Here is a 20400-nt window from a genome sequence, read left to right on the forward strand (position 1 = left end):
TGATTGTATAAATACTGTGTAGCCGGGAGGAAGATGTTTGTGAAGCAGACATGGATGTAGACTGCAACTTGACTTCTGCATGGAGGCATACAACCACAAGGTGGGAATTCTGTTTTGTTTTTTGTTTTTTTTTGTTTTTTTTTTTTTTAAATACTTAGTGGAAAATGTGTGTAATCAGATTGAGAATGAGGTTAGTTTTTTGTTTTACTCTTCTGTCTGAGGACACGAGATGTACCCTTTGCTAACTGACATCCATTTATGTTGATTTATTTTGGCTGGATGACTATGACAAACCTGAGTTGTGCTTCAGGACTGTATATAAAGTAGACTTTATATCAGACTATCATGGTCTGGTGACTTCTGGAAATTGTGTGGCTCAGCTCGACACCTCCTTGCAGTCAATACTCTGGGAACATATTTCCCTTTTATTTGTCTCCCAGCTACAGTAGTAGGCAGGAAGCGCGAGACGTTTAGTGGTTGCCACGGCAACGTCAAACGGCTCAACTACAGCGTTGTAACTTAACTTAGTTGTTAAAGCTACTAACTGCAGGCTAATGTTGACACAATATTTTTAAAATGTAAACTAACATTAATGTTAACGTTGACAACATGGTCCACGACGATTTACGAGTGGAGTGGCTCCGACAGTGTGTATCTGCCGGGTTCAATTTACCGGACTCTCCCAACTGTTTCGATGAGCTTCTCAGTCGGGAAGATGGAGACAATGAAGAGAAAATTATCCGGTATTTGAACGTTGTTTCTGAGGAAGAGTCGCCATCACGTCTTTTGTTTTTCAGAACAATTAGGGAGGAAGAAATTGAAATAGAAATTCCAGTCGGTAAGTTGGCAAAGGTTATCAATTAATGAAGTAATTAGCGTTTTTGTGCCTCTCATGTAATGTTAGCTATTAGCATTATGGTTCACAGGTAGGCAGGTGTTAGTCCTGTGTCTTGCATTTTGTTCACATGTGGACAACAAGACTGCATCTAACTACAACGTTTTTTAACTGCAGACAGGATGAAAGATGGAGACTCTCCAGATCCCGAGAAGAAGTCCTGGATTCAAAGTGGAGTAGAGATCTCAGAAGAGACATATGAACAAAGTCCCAACCCTGTGAGATCAAACCTTAATACCTTGTATTAACTGCTTTCAAACTGTGTTGTATTTGAAATCATTTGTATTTTTTTTTTCTAACAATATATTTATTAAGATTTCATGTCAAAACACACAAGCACATATATATCCCCTCATACAGTCACACACCCACACAGGCGAAACAAGTAAAATAAAACTGATAATAATGATAACAATAATGATAAAATATAAGGTGGTTGTTGTGAATAATTTGAAATAAATAAATGAATAGAATAATAAAATGATATAATAAATACCAAAACAATAAAGTAAAATGAAATAGAGCAAAGTAAAAGGCAGGATCAATACTTTATTTTACCCATATGACATTTTCTTTTCACTCAGTGAAACATGTTTCGTTTTCCAAGAACCACATAAATGAGTCCCAAATTTAAACAAACTCTCTGTTTATCTTTAACATTGTATGTCAGCCTCTCCCGCCCAAGACATGTCGCTAACTCTTTCTTCCACATTTGAAGCGATGGTGGTTCTACATTTCCAATATAATGCAATCATTCTTCTTACATGGAGAAGTCCAAAATCAATCATTTTTGTTTGATTTGTTGTTCTAACAAAGTCATAGGGGTTTATTTCAAGTATACATGTCTTAGGCCTGAAAGGAATGCTCTTTTTAACGCTCCGTGATAAACATTTAACTACATTTTCCCAAAATATCTGTATATTTGGGCACTCCCATATACAGTGAAACAAAGTTCCCTTCACATTCAAACACTTAACACAAATATCTGGAATGTCAGGTGAAATATGATGAAGTTTAACAGGGATCATGCATTTTTGTATCGTTGATAGAGAGGAAAATAAATATGTAACCCGTTTCTGGTTTTGTGCTTTCAGAGGCTTGAGATCCAAGTCGTCTATCACGTTGAGCTTCATGTGTCAGTTGACGAATTCCCGGAGAGATTTTGTAAATCCCATGTCTTCTGCTTCATCAGGAACACAAAGGGTGAGGTGACAGATCAGTATCATTATGCTCAAGCTTCAGTTGCACATAGAAAGGATTAATGAAGTTATGGTTATTTGTGTTTGAAATAGACACCATTGTTGAGCCATCGGACATGAAGGAGGCCGGTAAGCTGATGCCCAGGCTATTTGAGTTTGGCATGCTAAGTGGAGAACCCCCTCCTGTGTTGCAGAACAAACTGGCCAATGTAAGTATAATGAAAAATAAAAAACAACCAACTGCAGCGACTTACAACCAGAAAACTGACAACATTAACCATTTCAGAGACTTTGGATTTTTTTGAATAAAGAATATCGGAGGCATATTTTCACTGTGTCTCTCTTGTCAGGTGTATAAACCCTTGCTTACGGCCCAGGTGGGACTGACTGGTGCAGGTTATGAAAGCAGAGCAGCTTCTCCTCAGGAGAGCAGTGAAAAGGATAAAAAGGGGAGTCTGGTGAAGTCAAGTGGGCAAATCCCGATTCGTGATGAGTTCCTCAACAGGACATACAAGTTTTTGGGAATGGTCAACATAACTCTCACACACCTTCAGATTCAAGGTTTGTTTTATTAGACACACAAAGCGCTTATTATTTAAAATTTCAGGAATTTATCAATATTTGACCATTAAGATACAAGTAAATATTTTATTGTATTGTATTTTATTTGTTTACTGTAAACTGTTGTGTAGAATGTCCTCTTAGCTTTTAATTCAGAAGAACATAAAGTACAGATGAACATCATTTGAGGGTTTCTTTTGAGTCAGAAAATATAGAAAAACCAAGCCCAGTACAATCTAAAGATCAGTCACTTTGTTGCAGATGATGTTTCGCTTCACATCCCTGAGCTAGACCTTGAACCAGAGGTGGATGTGCTGCTGTCTAATCCTGAGACCGTGGAGAAGTTGGAGCAGTGTGTGATGAACTGGCAGACTCAGATTGCCATTGTTATTGAGGAGCAGCAAAACAAAAAGCCACAGGTTTGTGAATCTCCCTGTACTCAACTAAGGCAGGCTTGGTGGTGTCAGTTGAAGGTTTTGGGGATAAGCCCAGCAATCACATGTATAGCTGCTGCTGAAATGTCTGAAATAATACCAAGAAATTAAATCCCTGTCAGCTCAAAATGAAATTATTAGGTAGAAGAAAACATAAACATACATGGTTATATCTTTAGGCCAATGTAAAACGTTTTCATTTTCTTCCAGGCACCTGGCCCTTTGGCTGAGACAGCTTTTTGGCGGGAGCGTGCATCAGTCCTGAGTGCTCTGAGTGAGCAATTCACTCAGCCTGTAGTAATGAAAATCTTGGAGGTGTTGACCAAAGCAGATGCAGGCATTGTTCAGACAATCGAGGGAATGGTTGCTGAACTTAATAAATTCCGTGTGGAGGCAGATGATAATCTACGCTTTCTCAGCACACTGGAAAGATACTTCATGGTGAGCTGCACTTTTCAAAATTGCGCTATTGCTGTAATACTGGCTTACTGTTTTCTCTGTTAACAATGAACACGGTAACTGCCAAGATCTTGTGGCTACAAAAACACACCTGCCAAGAATGTTTTTTGATCAGAAATATGACTACAGAATCTAGTCTCATCTTCACTTGTATGAAAGTCACCATTGTCTGTTGTAGAATCTGGGTACTGGAGCAAATTTTAGTGTGATCCTGGAGACCATCCCCCCTCTGATGGACACCCTGCAAATTGTGTGGATGATCTCTTGTCACTATAACACAAATGAGCGTATGGTCCCTCTAATGGAGCGTATTGCCTGGCAGCTGTGTGAACGTGTGGCTCAAGTCATTGATGTCCATACCCTATTCAAGTATGTGTAGACACATTTAAATTTTACATTAGAGGTTAAGATCTCAGATAGAGTTTAAATGTAGCTATATTTCATAATGTATATAATAATATTGGTCACGAGTCAGAATTCTTTTCTTCAAGTAGGCTGTTTTGTGCTTTCAGTATAAATTAACAATGTGCTGTGCCTTGAATAGAGATAACAGGGACGTGGCCAAATCCAAGGTGCATGATGCTAAGCAGGTCCTGGATCTGTGGAAGTCATCCTACTTTGAAGTACGTGCTGAAATTGAAGAATCAGGCAGGGATCCACGCTGGGAGTTTGACCGTAAGAAACTGTTTGAGAGGACTGATTACATGGCTTCCATCTGCCAGGACCTGTACAATGTTTTGCAGGTCTGTGTACACACACCTTGTAAATACCGATTTCTCACTCAATTACTGAACATGAGAAAATATAAAAAAAGCCACTCAGGTTTTTGAAGGAGTTCTTCCTGATTTGTGTTTTGCAGATTTTGGAGGAGTTCTATAACATTTCTGGTCCAGAGCTAAAAGGTGTGACCCATGACGCCAAACGCATTGACGAAGTGCTGTGCAGAGTGGATAGTCTGGTTTTGCCGTTTGAAGCAGTCAGTTTTGATCCTTTCAACATCTGTAAGAGAAGCAGCTGGAAAATGATCATGCAAGACTTTGACACTACAGTGCAGGTGAGTTTAGGACATCTGGAATGCAGACGTGGTGATGTTTGATATGAGATCTGGGCCAACATAACAATCTAACTAAGCATGATAGCATCAACGTGCTTGTCAGTTTGTGCAGTTACAATTGCATGATTTTCTCTGTGCTATACCTCAGTCATCAAGCTGATTCACTTCTCACATGTGTCTGCTCAGGCTATCGAGGCAGAGGCCATCAACTTCATTGATCAGTCTTTTAAGACACTGCGCTCTTCAGCTGTTGCCTTTGCCATGCTCCTAAAATTCAAACACATCCGCTCCAGAGAGGCCATCAACAACCATTTGATGAGGAAGTTTAATGACATCCTGGCTCAGTTTTGCAAAGAGGTACTATATTGTAAAATCAAGAAAATGTGAAAAAAAAGTTGGGACACTTGTAAAATGTAAATCAAAACATAATGCAATTATTTGCAAATCCAAATGACCAATATTAGATTGAATACAGTCCAAAGACAAGATATTTAATGTTCAAACTGATCAACGCTATAGGTTTTTTTTTTTGTAAATATACACTAATTGTGAATATAATACCTGCAACCCAATCCCCAAACCGTTTGGACAGGGATATGTTTACCACTGTGGGACATCACCTTTTCTTTTACTAAAACTCAGTAAACATTTGGGATCTGAGGACACTAATTATTAAAGTTTTGAAAGTGAAATTCTTTCCCATTCTTGCCTGATATACAACTTAAGTTTCTCAACAGTCCAGGGTCTCTGTTGTCGTATTTTGCACATCATAATGCACCACACATTTTCAATGGGTGACAGGTCTCGACTGCAGACAGTGCCAGTCTAATACCTGCATTCTGGTTTTAGTATTAGATGGGCTTAGGTCCAGAGAAGTTGGTGGCATTTCTGGATGTTGCTGATATATGGCTTTAACTTTGCATGGTAGAGTCTTAACATGCATTTGTAGATGCAGTGAAGAAATGTATTTACCAACAGCTGTTTTCCAAAGTGTTTCTGAGCCCATGTAGTCATACTGGTTATACAGTCATGTTGATTTTTAATGCAGTGCAGCCTGAGGGGCCGAAACTCATGGCCATTCACTACTGGTTTCAACTTTGCCCGTTATGTGCAGAGATTTCTCCAGACTCTGAATCTTTTGATGATATATTAGTAGAAGTATTCTTGTTTTGTTTGTAGGTGGATGGCATAAATGAAATCTTTGAAGCAAAAAAGGACAAACCACCGTTAAATAAGAATGAGCCTCCTGTGGCAGGAGCCATCAGATGGGTCCGATTTCTTTTCCACCGCATCAAACGCACCATCCTTTCCTTCCTGGACGTATCAGAGATGCTGGAGAATGAACAGAGTAAAGCGGTGAGTTATTTTAATGTTGCACAGCTGTGAAGGGGCAGTGTGAATATTGAACTGTTAAGACACCAAAATGTTATTGAAAGCCTTTATGTGACTTTTGCTGCTTTTCACTAAGGCAAAGGACAAGTACACAGAAATTGCAGTGAAATTTAGAGACTATGAGGTGAAGAAATATGAGCACTGGCTGGCTGAGACAGAATGCACCTTGCCATTGCTAATGAAAAAACACCTGTTGGTCATGATTACCAGTGAAAACCAAAACCAGGCAGAGCTGGTATGTATCTCTCGCTATTTATTTGCTTATAACTGTTACTTAGTATTGTGCTAAATACAGATACAGAAACTATCACTCAATTTCCTGTTTTGATTTTTCTTATTTTAAGGATGTCCCACCAACTGAAAGCAGCCGACAGCGAGGCGTGCGATACAGTGTGAACTTTGCTCCAGAGATCAGGGAAATTATTTCTGAGACAGAAAACCTTATATCACAGGGCTACTCTGTGACTGATCTGCCTCATACTGTTGCTCTACAGGAGCGCAAATTAATCAGGTAATGATAATGACTGGTAACTGAATATCAAACCACGAAATCACTGATTGATGTAATCTGTTGCCTGACCTGTTTCAACCTTGGTTTTAGGTATGCGAATGATCTGAACAACCTTGTCAACCGCTACCACTCTGTGGTGGACAGCCTGAGTGAGGCAAAGTTCGTCATGCTGGCTCAACAGATCAAAGCCGTCAATAAAGAGATGTTATTTGGATGCAAAAGACTCAACTGGAATTCTTTGGGTATGATGCATACAGAAGCTGAAATGTTTGTTTCCTCTGAATTATGCACACTTGGGATCTGATAAAATTAGTCTTTAAATTGAAATCAGATAATGTGGGTTTAATTTCAGGCATCGCTGACTTCATCAACCGAGGCATGCAGGCTGTCGCTAAGTTTGAGTTAGTTGTCAGTCAGATTCAGAAGAATGAGAGGGACATTGAGTCTAAGTTGCAGTCCATGGTGATGGCCAACTTACTAAAATTTCCAGTCCCAGAAAAATCAAACGACTTACCAGGTAGGATATTATTTCATTACATAATAATTATGACATTATAAGAATTCAAACTTATTGTCATTGACTTGATTGCATGTTTTTTTCAAGGTGTCAAGGAGTTCTGTGAACGCATCGAGCAAGAGCGGGTCAAGACTGTGAATTTGCTAAGTAGAAAGTATGCAGACATTGGACCCCTCCTCACAAAGACAGAACACTTATTCATGGAAACCAGCAGTGGCAAAGCAAAATGTATGGCAGATTATTACAAGTACTGGGAACGCAAGGTGCTAGACTCCCTTACAAAGATGGTGCTGAGGTAATTACATGATATTAATGTTTTTATCTACTTTGTGAGCAGTAATATTCACTGCTCGTGTGAAATCCACAATATCTGTCTCAACTACTTTAACATTCCTTTTTTTGACTTTCACATTAAGGAACATCCAGGCCTTTAACATGGCGCTGATGGGAAGTACCGCTCTTTTCCAAGTTGATGCCATTCTGTCTGCCCCTAAAATTGTGCTGCAGCCCCAAAGCAGTGAGATCTATTGGCTGATCATGCAGTGTATCAGAGACTGTGTAGAGAGCACCAAGGTAGTGTCATCATGATTCTCCCATGTGTCACTGCATTAAAGAACATTTGTAATCTAGCACTAACAATGTGACATTGTCAATATTGTTATGTTTCAGCAATTTGTGCGTTGGATGCATGGGACCTGCATTGAGTGCCCTCCACAATGTGTGGCTGGTGAAGATGAGGAGGTGACATTCACCTTCTACAGTGACGTGAAGCAGCATCCTCAGATAAATGAGAGCGCCATGACAGTGTCCCAGAACATCCAGCGTCTGCTCTTCTCTCTGGATCAGTACCTCGTCCACTGGAAACGCTATCGGCCCCTTTGGGAAAAAAACAAAACCATTGTCAATGAAAAGTTTGCTGCAAGAAATCCATCCTGTGTCATGTACGATGATAAGCTGCAGTTTCTTTCTGGCATCAATCAGGAGGTGATGCTGGAGCCTCTTTTTAAGAATGAGCACATCATCCATCTAAACCTGGAGCCTCTGGCTCACACAGTACGGGACACTGCTGAATCCTGGATCAGTTCACTAGGTAGCATGCTCAACAAGCCTGCCAAAGAGGATCTCTTCAACTTAAGAGATGAATTCATGGTACTGAATCATGCTACACTATTTATACCATGTTTGTTGAATATTCTTTGATTTTTATTTTATATATGATTCACCATTATGGTTATTTCATTCAACAGCAACTCTCTAACAAGCTAAAACAGAAACCTGACACGTTTGAAGACCTGACGTCTGTCCTTGGCACCATCGTAGACATCAGGGACATGTCTCTAGATGTGGAGATGAGATTCACTGACATCCAGGAAAGATACAGAACACTGGCAATGCACAAAGTGGAGGTAATGTTTGTTTAATGTTAAACAATTATTCATTGAAGGCATAAGTTGATATTGTTTCCGATGTTGAACTTCTTGTGTTCTACTTTGTATCATTAGGTCGGAGAAGATGAACTAGAGCTGGTGGCCAGCATTGCACAGATATGGAGCGACCTGTTTGCTGAATCCAGACAAGTGGATCAAAGTCTGAAGGATGTCAAGATAACCTTCACTGAGGTAAGAAATCCAACCCACACAATCTCCTTAGAGTATATCTGTTTTTTGTAATTGTACTTTTACTGTTCTCTTTCCATTTTCCTTCCATCACACTCAAAGACTACAAAGGACAAGATTGAAGAGTTTAAGCAGGAGTTACGTATCTTTGCTGAAAGCTTCAACATGCATGGTCCTGGAGCTGTGGGAGATGATTTGGACAAAGGTACGGTACTTGTGCACTTTAACACTGGCTTCCTTTGTTATATCCAGAGCAATAATATATGATGTTACATTTTGAAATCCAGTGGAGGAACCAGTTTCCTTCTTTTGCTCTTTGCAGGACTGACCATTATGGAAATATATGAGGCAGACCTTGCCAAGATAGTGTCAGGACGGCAGGAGCTAGCTAATGCCGAGAAGCTACTGGACCTTCCAGTCACTGTGTACCCAGAGGTTATCAGCATGCAGAAGGACATGATGGGCTTGAGACAGATCTATGGTGTCTATAAAGCTCAAAAGGTCGGATGTGGTTGCACGTTTGGACACATTACACAGAATTCTGGTCAACATTGTTTTTCAAGTATTTTGTGTGTTTGTCCTTACATCTTTCAGGATGCAAAGACAGAGTGGTCTCAGACACTGTGGGCTGATTTAAACATCCAGCTGCTACAGGAGGGTGTTGAGGGTTTCATCAAAAGCTTGAGGCAGCTGCCCAAAGATGTGCGGGCATTACCTGTGGCCTTCTTCCTAGAAGGACGTATGAAGGAGTTCAGAGAGTCTCTGCCTCTTTTGCTGGACCTGAAGAATGAGGCCCTTAGAGACAGGTCAGTCTGTAGATTGACACCAGAACCTAACTGAGATAAATCTCATGCCCAAAACAACGTGAAAGTAGAGTATGAAAATGTATGCTGACCAGGATATAATGATGATCAATATATCAACATCAAATGAATGTGTTTTTTATATTTTGGACCACAGACACTGGAAGGAGCTGATGGAAAGGACCAGCACTAAATTCGAGATGAACCCTGGGAGCTTCACTCTGGAGAACATGTTTGCTATGGAGTTGCACAGATTCGCAGATGTCATAGGTGACATTGTCACTTCTGCTGTAAAAGAGCTCAGTATTGAGAAGGCAAGTTTCCATCTTTGTGAATGATCGCAAACTTGACTTATGGATCAGTTGTATCAGTTTATTAGTAAAATCACGAATACACTTAAAACATATTATTCATGTGTGTGTGTGTGTGTGTGTGTGTGTGTGTGTGTGTGCTTTTTCAGGGAGTGAAGGAGGTGGTTGAGACCTGGGAAAAGATGAAGTTCAGTGTGCATCCCTATTTCAAAGGCACCCAGGAACGTGGTTTTATTCTTGGTGCAGTGGACGAGATCCTGATGAATGTGGACAATGACGCCATGAACTTACAGAGCATGGCAGGCAGCCGTTTTGTGGGACCTTTCCTTGGTACCATACAGCAGTGGGAAAAACACCTGTCTCTGATCAGTGAGACCATAGAGGTCAGTGAGAGCGGCCACAGCTCCCATCACTTTAGCTGATCCATGAAACCCCTACTAAAAAAATATTTCTTGCACAGGTGTGGTTGCTGGTACAGCGAAAATGGGTGTACCTGGAGAGCATATTCATTGGTGGAGACATCAGCTCACAGTTACCGGAGGAAGCCAAGAAATTTGATAAAATTGACAAAAAATTCAAAGAAGTAAGTGTTGCCATAATACTGGCCTGATGAATGCAAAGTACTCTGATACTGGACATGTCAAAGTAACATTGTCTTCTTCATTTTTTGTGTAGATAATGAATGAGACTGTGAGGGGTCCAAATATTAAGCGGTGTTGCCTGATTCCCAACCGACTAACAGACCTGCAGGCCCTGAGCGATGGTCTAGAGAGGTGCCAGAAGAGTCTTAATGACTACCTGGACTCCAAGCGCAATGCGTTTCCTCGTTTCTTCTTCATCTCAGATGATGAACTGCTCAGCATTCTGGGGAGTAGTGACCCTGCCTGTGTCCAGGAGCACATGATCAAGGTATCACCCCACTACAAATAAAGGAGAAGGGATGGAGAGGATATTTTGGCATTGTTCTTCAAAGTGGGGATGAGGAGGATCACTGTTTGTCATGTGTGTGAAACATTTCCTATTTTTCTTTTCTTTGTTCCACAAGATGTATGACAACATAGCATCTCTGAGGTTCGATGTGGAAAGCAATGGAGAGACTGTAGCTGGAGCCATGGTATCTGCTGAGGGTGAGGTGATGGAGCTGAGGAAGCCCATCACAGTGGAGGGCAAGGTGGAGGAGTGGATGACAGGAATACTACAAGAGATGAGGAGGACTAATAGACTTATCACCAAGGAAGCAATCTTCCGCTACTGTGAAGACATGAACAGGTGTGTGTAGATACTAAAGCTATCAAAAGCATCAATACTTTTTTGATACTACATTTTTAAAATGATACAATCTCTGTTAATTGTACAGTGGATAGTAATGAAAGTACTTAAACTATAAGATCTACAGTGAACCCAAGGATGCACAGATGAAACAGCAGAAAAGAAAATCAACTGGTCCTCAACCTGTGGCTGTTACAACATTGTTTTTAGTAACAAACCCACCAGGTGACAGAAGACGTGTGCTCTGTCACTTTTCCTACAAACATTCTGTAGAGGTTGTTAATTTAAAAGAAAAAGAAGAAAATGATCGTCTTTCATGTGCCTTGGAATTTTTGCCATGGTGTAGAAAGAGATATTGAGTATGTTGTTTTGTACTTTGTATCGAAGTGTAAAATTCTGGTGCTACGGTGACAACATCCGTAGATACTACATGTGTGTGAGCAATTTTGACAGTATCTGTGTGTGCACATGAGCCACACTCAATTTGCCATTCTCATTTCTCTCAGGATGGACTGGATGTTGCTGTACCAAGGCATGGTGGTGTTGGCTGCAAATCAAGTGTGGTGGACCTGGGAGGTAGAGGATGTCTTTAAAAATGTGAAGAAAGGAGATAAGCACGCACTGAAGAACTATGCTAAGAAGATGCACCAGCAGATTGATGAGCTGGTGACACGCATCACACAACCTATGAAGAACAATGACAGACGAAAGATAAACACAGTGCTTATCATCGACGTCCATGCAAGAGACATTGTCGACAACTTTGTGCAAGAGAGGTAAGCTTAACCATTGGCAGTTTTCACTTTTTTTAATCGCACATCACAGTGTAATTCATGTGTTTGAAGGTGAACTTGAATAAGATACCATTTGAATTCTCTTTCCAGTATAATGGATGCACAAGCGTTTGAGTGGGAAAGCCAACTCAGATTCTACTGGGTCCGGGAACAAGACAACCTATTTGTGCATCAGTGCAGCGCTTCGTTCTCTTACGGCTATGAATACATGGGGTTGAACGGTCGATTGGTTATAACCCCACTGACAGACCGTATCTACCTCACCATCACACAGGTATGAGAAGCTTTGAAAATTTGTATTAACCAGACAAAGTCATAAAATACCCAAGCCATCTCATGTAACTTGTTCTGTCGGCTTGTTTTGACAACATGTTGTCTGTATGTGGTTGTGTATTTGTGATGCAGGCCCTTTCCATGTACCTGGGTGGAGCTCCAGCTGGACCAGCTGGTACAGGAAAGACAGAGTCCACCAAAGATCTGGCCAAGGCTTTTGGCCTGCTCTGTGTGGTGACAAACTGCGGTGAGGGCATGGACTACATGGTAAGAAGCCTTCACTTAAAGAGCCAACTGCTACTCAAAAATATCTTAGTACGTTAGAGCAATGTTTGGTAACTATGAAAAAACTTTGTATAATTTTTGCTGAAACTGTCATAATATTCTGAAAGATGTACATGAAAAAATAAATGATCTCCCTTCTCCTCTTCCTATGGCCTTTAATGGCCTTCAGTAGAAGCTACAACAGCGGCGAGAAACAACCAGTTAGAGCTGAGAGTCTCTAACGCAGCTGTCAATCATGTCATTCAGTGCTCATTAACTGCGGTTAAACTGCCAAACCAGGCAGCGCTGATCAAAATGAATCAAGATTCTGTAACTGCGTTGTCTGTTTCTGGCCTCAGATGTTTTCAGAAACATATGTTAGTGTACTGTTCAGCTGTAAAATAAGAACGTTTATGACCCGGCCGCAATGTTGGAAACAGTCAACCAAAGTACCAAGCAGTGCCCAGCGCCAGGATCAACTTTCTGATTATACAGCTGACAGTAAAATAATAATGATAATAATTCACCTCAAAGACATTGCTATGTGTTGTTTCTGACCAAATCATGACTAAACATTTTAATTTACAAAAACAAATGTTTTTAAAGTAAATTTTTTGGGACTCTGACATAAAATCTAAAAAATGCAGCGACACTTGAATAACAGAGGGTGTCTGTAATCATTGTGCATGTGTATTTATGGTATGTTTATGCACTCCTATGCATGTACTTGAAAAATACAGCATAAATACAGCTGTATGCATTTACTTCATTGCTGCCAATGTGCTCACTTGCATCATTCACATATTGTTTGTATGGTCTGTTGAGTGTGGACTTCACTCTGTTGCACTTTCTGCTAGGCAACATAGCCACTCTCTTTTTTTATATACATCTTTAACAAATACCTGTCCCCTTTGTGTGCAGGCTTTGGGTAAGATCTTCTCTGGCCTTGCCCAGTGTGGAGCATGGGGCTGCTTTGATGAGTTCAATCGCATTGATGCCTCAGTGTTGTCAGTCATCTCCTCCCAAATCCAGACTATCCGCAAAGCTCTGATTCTACACCTTAAAAGTTTTTTTGTAAGTCTGTTGTGGTCATGCAGAACCAGTTATAAATACATTAAAGAAAAAAACATCCAGTTTTCATATAAATTAAGGGATATTTCATAGAAGGTTATTTTACTCATGATATTTTAAATTGAGAACTTGCTTTTTTAGCTTATATGCAGAAAAGTTTTTGAACATTATTCCCCTAAATCCACCTCCTTCTCACTGTGCACATCAGTTTGAAGGGCAAGAGATCAGCCTGGATGACCACATGGGGATTTTCATTACCATGAACCCAGGTTATGCAGGACGCACAGAGCTGCCAGAATCAGTCAAAGCCCTCTTCAGGCCTGTGGTGGTTATTGTGCCTGACCTGCAGCAGATTTGTGAGATCATGCTCTTCTCTGAGGGCTTCCTAATGGCCAAGGTGTGGGACACACGCATAAAAACACAAATTGATTTGAATATTTTATGGTATTTTAAACAACAGTTTTTCATATAAACATGCAAAAATCTGTAACTGTCGTGTACCTACACTTGTCATTTTATTTTTTTAGGATTTTACCTCTTCAATTTTGTTCAATTCAGATGCTGGCAAAGAAGATGACAGTGCTGTATAAGCTGGCTCGTGAGCAGCTGTCCAAACAGTCTCATTATGACTTTGGCCTGCGAGCTCTGAAGTCTGTTCTAGTGATGGCAGGAGAACTGAAGAGAGGCTCGCCAGACCTCAATGAGGTAGAAAACAAACATTTTTCAAGTTTCATCCTCTGATGATAAAACTTCTCCTTTTTGGCAACACTCAATATGGAACAAAGAATCTATTTATTTGTGTTTCTCGGGCATACATTAAAGCTTGATTTCTGCTGGGAAAATGCAACAGTGAGGTCTGACGATAAAGATTCAGACAGTGTCTACCTAACATTTTGCAAGTTGAAATGTCCTAATGCCACAGATAATATGAGAGAGAAATACTTCTGGTATTGTAGTAATTTATTACAGGTTTTACTTCTCCTTGTCGGTTTATTTGAAGTACATGTAGGGCCTGCAGTCTGGCTTAGAAACTGTGTAACAAAACACTTGGGTGCGACAGTGTGCAAATGTACCTGATAACCTTTTTTTTCCCCTAAAAGAACCATAGGTTTCAGAAACATTAAAAAAGAAAAAATAGTCTGAGGTCACACATCTAAAATTGTATTTGGCTGAGTGATTTTTGCTGAAAATACTAGAGGTTCATTTGACAAGACTGATTTTTTTATCTTGAAAATATTCCCCGCTTTAATCCTTGTGAACATATTATTTTGCTCTGTTATGAGATTTTGTAATGGTTTGTGGTCTTTTGTCACTAATTTGCTGTTATTTCCATCTCTCCTCTCCACAGGATGTGGTGTTGATGCGTGCTCTAAGGGACATGAACCTGCCAAAGTTTGTGTTTGAGGACGTGCCCCTGTTCCTCGGGCTGATCTCAGATCTGTTCCCTGGTCTGGACTGCCCTCGTGTTCGCTATCCCAACTTCAATGATGCTGTGGAAGAGATCCTGCAAGAGAAAAAATATGTCATACTGCCTAACCAGGTGTCTCATTTGGGTCTTAGATTTGAGATGCAGGCTTTCCTACAGTACTTTAGATGTTGAATTGCAAAGATTTAGTTACAGCATGTGAGTGTTTACATGTTGATATGCCCTATTCTTGCTGTCTGTGGTTTCAGGTGGATAAAGTGGTGCAGATGTATGAGACAATGATGACCAGACACACTACTATGATTGTGGGCCCAACAGGTGGAGGGAAATCAGTTGTCATCAGTACATTATGTCAAGCTCAGACCAAGTCAGTTTACATCACCTAAGTTCACACCACGTTACTGATCTTTTGTGTCAGTAGTAATGACCTTTATTTTATCTCATTACCAGATTGGGATTGCATACCAAGATGTATCCTCTGAATCCTAAAGCCATGAGTGTCATTGAACTTTACGGTGTTCTGGACCCTGACACACGAGACTGGACTGACGGGATCTTATCCAGCATCTTCCGTGACATCAACAGGCCTACTGACAAAAAAGAGCGAAGGTAAAAAAAAAAAAAATTGAAGGAGACTTTTAATCATTCAGTGGAATATGGTGATGTTCAGTAGTCAGTAGTATTCATTCATTCATACTACATGAAAACATGTATTTGATTCACAGGTACATCCTGTTTGATGGGGATGTGGATGCTCTGTGGGTTGAGAATATGAACTCAGTGATGGATGACAACAAGCTCCTCACTCTAGCCAATGGAGAACGGATCCGTTTACAGAGTCACTGTGCCCTGCTGTTCGAGGTTTGTCTGAATTTCAAGATGGCTGTCAGCAGAATACCTATACTGGTTGTGGCAAGATGGTAATCCTGGATTTGCAAAACTCTTGTGAGTCTCTTTAAAATATTCTTGTCTTGGTGTTTCATGATGTGACAACACTGTGGTTAAGGTCTGGTTAGGTTAAGACACAAAAAGTACTCGGTTAGAGTAAAGAATTATGGTTTGGGTTGAGATGGTCGCTTGAAACATTGAACATGAAATCTCACTGGAGTTTTTGCAAATCTAGGGTTACCGTGTAGACACAACCCACTTTTCTGCGAAGCAACTTTCAATGCAAAAATGTAAGGAAACTTTATCATCACAGGTTGGAGATCTGCAGTATGCCTCCCCTGCTACTGTTTCCCGCTGTGGGATGGTTTTTGTTGACCCCAAAAACCTGAGATACACCCCATACTGGCAGCGATGGGTGAACAACAGGCCTGAAAGGGTAAGAGGAAAAAACATACACTATGTAATAATTGCACTCGCTCGTAAATTGATATCTCAACTCTGTTTGTTTTTTTTTTTTTTTAGGAACAAAAAGTGCTCAACAAACTGTTTGAGAAATATGTGCACAGCTCCATTGACATGATTGTGGACGGTATTGTTGATGGCAAACAGAGCCAGAAACTGAAGACTGTTGTCCCTCAGACAGATCTGAACATGGTAGGTTAGTCTCATCCCTCTCAAATATACCCCAGCACTAGCAATGTTGTATTTATGCATGCAGATTAGTACAGTGCCATATTCAGACGACTGGGATTAAGTGTTTATTTGTTGGCTGTGTGTTTAGGTGACTCAGCTGTGCTTGACTCTGGATGCGCTGCTTGAGACAGAGAGCAGCAGCGCTGAAGTCCTGGAATGTTACTTCTTGGAAGCTCTGTATTGTTCACTGGGGGCCACACTGTTGGAGAGTGGCAGGATCAAGTTTGATGAGTTCATCAAAAGGCTTTCCTGCTTAACCATGGTGCACGATGAGAAAGCCCTGGCTGGGCCTGGTGAGATCCCAGGTAAAAAGTTATAAAATTACCATCTGCTGTCAAGATTGTTTACCCTTTTAGGTACAGTTTATAACTAACATTTAATATTGTATAGTAGGATAGTGGTTCTCAGTTTATTTTTTAAATAATGTACCCCCTTTTAAACATTTTTTCAGCCAAGTGTCCCCTGGCCAGCACAAGATATTTTTGGTAGAAACACACAGTGAACAAACATTAACGTATTTGCATTTCATTTGGCAGTTGACAGTCTACAGCAGTTAACGATTGCATTGAAAATAAGAATACTGAAATTAAAATGTGGTTATTAATTGTTTTTTTTAACTTATTATAGTATAAGTACTTTAGGAGTTATGGATGACTGATATTTTTTAAATTAACATTTTAAAAAATCTCATTCTCCACATGAATATTTCCAAGTGCATTTGTGATCTTATTATTGACAACAAAATGTTTGCATCCATGCAGGATACCTCCCAACTCTATATGATTTCCATTTTGATGGAACACAGGAGAAGTGGGTTCCCTGGAGTTCCCTGGTCACCAAATACATCCACGACCCTGAGATGAAATTTGCTGATATTCTAGGTAAAGAGTTAAAATCAAGTATCCTGCATTCATACTTATGAATTTGAGCTTTTTGGCCTTCCTGAGCTCCTTCTGCCACTTTGACTCCATGATCCTCCATTTTGGCTTCAGTGCCAACTGTCGACACCACAAGAACCAGTTGGATCCTGGAACAGATGGTGAAGATAAAGAGGCCGGTGCTTCTGGTTGGAGAGTCTGGCACTTCCAAGACTGCCACCATTCATAACTTCCTTAAGAACCTCAATGCAGATACAAGGGTGAGTTCACCATTCAACCATGCACATGCACATTTGATATGCGTCTCAATTCGTAACATTTTTCCCCTTCTGTTTCTAGATCACTCTGATGATCAACTTCTCATCCAGAACAACTTCGATGGACCTGCAGAGGAACTTGGAGGCCAATGTGGAGAAAAGGACCAAAGAGACCTACGGGCCTCCTATGGGAAAGAGACTGCTGGTCTTTATGGATGACATGAATATGCCAAAGGTTCCTGCTCCAAGCTCTCAACCAAGTTTCTTATCTTCTTCACTCTAACAGTGCTTATATGTTTGACATTATTGTAATATACTGTATGTTCATGCAGGTGGATGGTTATGGCACTCAACAGCCCATTGCACTTCTGAAGCTGTTATTGGACAGAGGAGGCATATATGACAGAGAAAAGGATCTGAACTACAAAATCCTCAAGGACCTTGGTTTTATTGCTGCTATGGGAAAGGCAGGAGGTGGGAGGAACGACGTGGATCCCCGCTTCATCTCGCTCTTCGGTGTATTCAGCATCCCCTTCCCTGCAGTGGACTCCCTCCACCTAATCTATTCTTCCATTATCAAAGGCCATACCAGAGTGAGTTTCTCTTTCCCGCAAAAATCAGAATCTCAGTCATTCATCTCATCTGGTTTAATAAACTTGGTCAAATCTTTCAGGCATTTGAAGACGTCATACAGAAGGTTTGTGATAAAGTCACTGTCTGCACACTGGAACTGTACAACAACATCATTAAAGATCTGCCGCCCACGCCCTCCAAATTCCATTACATCTTCAACCTGAGGGACCTGTCAAGAGTTTACAATGGACTCACCCTTACCAAACCCGACAGGTCTGATCTAAAACATTCACTCTATTAACAGACTAACAGAGACTCTGCAGTTTTTAAATGTATTTGCTTTGCTTGTCCTCTCTAACAGGTTTTTGACTGTCACCCAATTTGTGCGTGTCTGGAGAAATGAGTGCCTGAGAATCTTCCATGACAGACTCATTGATGAAACTGACAAAGCCCTGGTAATAATTATTAGTAATAGTAGGAGATGTTTACCAGAGCTGCACAATAAATGTTTTTTATTTTCATTGTCATCTCTACATCATCTTGCGCGATAAACACTTCACTCAAGTAGAAAATTCATCTTCTAACCACTTCATCCTCTTGAGGGCCGCGGGGGGGTGGGGGGGGCTGGAGCCTATCCCAGCTGACATCGGGCGAGAGGCAGGGTACACCCTGGACAGGTCGCCTGACTATCGCAGGGCTGACACATAGAGACAGACAACCATTCACGCTCACATTCACACCTACGGTCAATTTAGAGTTACCAATTAACCTAGTCCCCAATCTGCATGTCTTTGGACTGTGGGAGGAAGCCGGAGTGCCCGGAGAGAACCCACGCTGACACGGGGAGAACATGCAAACTCCACACAGAAGGGCTCCCACGCCCGGGATCGAACCGGCAACCCTCTTGCTGTGAGGCGAGAGTGCTAACCACCACACCACCGTGCCGCCCTCAAGTAGAAAATTGCAATTCAAAATGCAACTATAATTTTTTTTTTATTGTGCCTTTTGTGTATGTGAACGTTATGTGTAATCGTTCCTCCAACTGTAATTACAAATGTAGGCTCAAAATCTCTACTGTATACTGAATTGCCACCAGGTCCAAGGCCACATAAAGAACCTGATAGAGGAGCATTTTAAGTCAGACACTGAAGCAGTCATGAGGGACCCAATTCTTTTTGGAGACTACAGAACAGCCCTCAGTGAGAGTGAACCCAGGGTCTATGAGGACATACAGGACTACGATGCATCAAAAGCCCTGTTTCAGGTATTGTCAAGCTATTAATTGTGTTATTAATTGTGAGTGGTGTTCTCAAACTAATACTCAACAGTCTTTAAATATACTGAAAGACCTTTTTGCATCCTGCAGGAAATTCTAGAGGAATATAACGAGAACAAGTCGAGGATGAACCTAGTACTGTTTGACGATGCTCTGGAACATCTGACCCGTGTGCACCGTATCATCCGCATTGATCGTGGCCATGCACTGCTTGTTGGTGTGGGGGGCTCTGGCAAACAGTCCCTCACCAAGCTAGCTGCCTTCGCTGCCGGCTGTGAGGTTGTAAAACACACTCATACATAACGCAGCGCAAGTTAACTTTTTCTAACATTTTCACTACTAGACACCACATGTCATGCCAAGCAATGAAGGAATATGTACACAAAATACACAACATTTAGAATATTTCCTTTTGCTGCCATAAGAATGTTGCATCTTAGTTGTGAATATTTGACTCATAAGTTCAGTAAATCACTGGAACAAGAAGATTTGTATATAGTTATAGGGGACACTGTCTTCCAATGTGGAAACAAGAGTGTTCTACCTTTAAACCTGCTGGAAGAGAAATTGAAAAGGAAAATAAGAGTTTAAGAGGTTCGGCAGCATCAAGCTATACCTTTTTAGTCATCTTTTTAAAAGTGGGTTTTAACTCTGAGTTCTGTGTTGTAAAACATCACATATTGAGTAATCTCAAAAACCTTGTAATGGGATCTGTTTTTCACAGGTGTTTGAGATAACACTGAGCAGAGGATACAGTGAGTCAAACTTCCGTGATGAGCTGAAAGCACTGTACTTGAAGCTTGGCATTGAAAATAAGAAGATAGTCTTCCTCTTTACTGATGCCCATGTTGCTGAGGAAGGCTTCTTGGAACTCATTAACAACATGCTCACCTCAGGTTGGATAGCACTTAAACTTGCTTGCTCACACTACATTTATTTTTTTGTAAAAGCTACAGCGGTAGTACTGTGATGATGCTCTCTCTTTA

The 20400-nt window shown here is 40.7% G+C and overlaps 1 protein-coding gene across 1 annotated transcript in view; it reads left to right on the plus strand.

Annotated features, from left to right (window-relative positions):
* The first annotated feature begins 561 nt into the window (after positions 1-561).
* Positions 562-20400, plus strand: part of dnah10 (dynein axonemal heavy chain 10) — a 29958-nt gene continuing 10119 nt past the window's right edge. The window contains exons 1-51 of the mRNA XM_049578058.1: positions 562-838; positions 1013-1113; positions 1990-2098; positions 2188-2303; positions 2445-2655; positions 2917-3074; positions 3300-3530; positions 3727-3917; positions 4093-4291; positions 4408-4602; positions 4789-4959; positions 5782-5958; positions 6071-6229; positions 6339-6505; positions 6596-6747; positions 6858-7022; positions 7110-7317; positions 7439-7595; positions 7692-8171; positions 8270-8428; positions 8525-8641; positions 8741-8843; positions 8961-9139; positions 9233-9444; positions 9599-9759; positions 9906-10135; positions 10213-10335; positions 10428-10661; positions 10798-11021; positions 11528-11797; positions 11906-12089; positions 12221-12355; positions 13274-13426; positions 13632-13820; positions 13982-14128; positions 14772-14963; positions 15098-15216; positions 15300-15458; positions 15575-15710; positions 16051-16173; positions 16260-16391; positions 16519-16735; positions 17192-17311; positions 17423-17568; positions 17648-17800; positions 17898-18158; positions 18239-18411; positions 18500-18593; positions 19235-19402; positions 19505-19693; positions 20139-20310. Coding sequence (XP_049434015.1) covers positions 610-838; positions 1013-1113; positions 1990-2098; positions 2188-2303; positions 2445-2655; positions 2917-3074; positions 3300-3530; positions 3727-3917; positions 4093-4291; positions 4408-4602; positions 4789-4959; positions 5782-5958; positions 6071-6229; positions 6339-6505; positions 6596-6747; positions 6858-7022; positions 7110-7317; positions 7439-7595; positions 7692-8171; positions 8270-8428; positions 8525-8641; positions 8741-8843; positions 8961-9139; positions 9233-9444; positions 9599-9759; positions 9906-10135; positions 10213-10335; positions 10428-10661; positions 10798-11021; positions 11528-11797; positions 11906-12089; positions 12221-12355; positions 13274-13426; positions 13632-13820; positions 13982-14128; positions 14772-14963; positions 15098-15216; positions 15300-15458; positions 15575-15710; positions 16051-16173; positions 16260-16391; positions 16519-16735; positions 17192-17311; positions 17423-17568; positions 17648-17800; positions 17898-18158; positions 18239-18411; positions 18500-18593; positions 19235-19402; positions 19505-19693; positions 20139-20310 — 8950 coding nt within the window. The 5' untranslated portion in view covers positions 562-609. The remainder of the gene's footprint in view (positions 839-1012; positions 1114-1989; positions 2099-2187; positions 2304-2444; positions 2656-2916; positions 3075-3299; positions 3531-3726; positions 3918-4092; positions 4292-4407; positions 4603-4788; positions 4960-5781; positions 5959-6070; positions 6230-6338; positions 6506-6595; positions 6748-6857; positions 7023-7109; positions 7318-7438; positions 7596-7691; positions 8172-8269; positions 8429-8524; positions 8642-8740; positions 8844-8960; positions 9140-9232; positions 9445-9598; positions 9760-9905; positions 10136-10212; positions 10336-10427; positions 10662-10797; positions 11022-11527; positions 11798-11905; positions 12090-12220; positions 12356-13273; positions 13427-13631; positions 13821-13981; positions 14129-14771; positions 14964-15097; positions 15217-15299; positions 15459-15574; positions 15711-16050; positions 16174-16259; positions 16392-16518; positions 16736-17191; positions 17312-17422; positions 17569-17647; positions 17801-17897; positions 18159-18238; positions 18412-18499; positions 18594-19234; positions 19403-19504; positions 19694-20138; positions 20311-20400) is intronic.

The sequence above is a fragment of the Epinephelus fuscoguttatus genome, linkage group LG6, assembly GCF_011397635.1.
Source record: "Epinephelus fuscoguttatus linkage group LG6, E.fuscoguttatus.final_Chr_v1".
In the NCBI taxonomy this organism is placed as follows: domain Eukaryota; kingdom Metazoa; phylum Chordata; class Actinopteri; order Perciformes; family Serranidae; genus Epinephelus; species Epinephelus fuscoguttatus.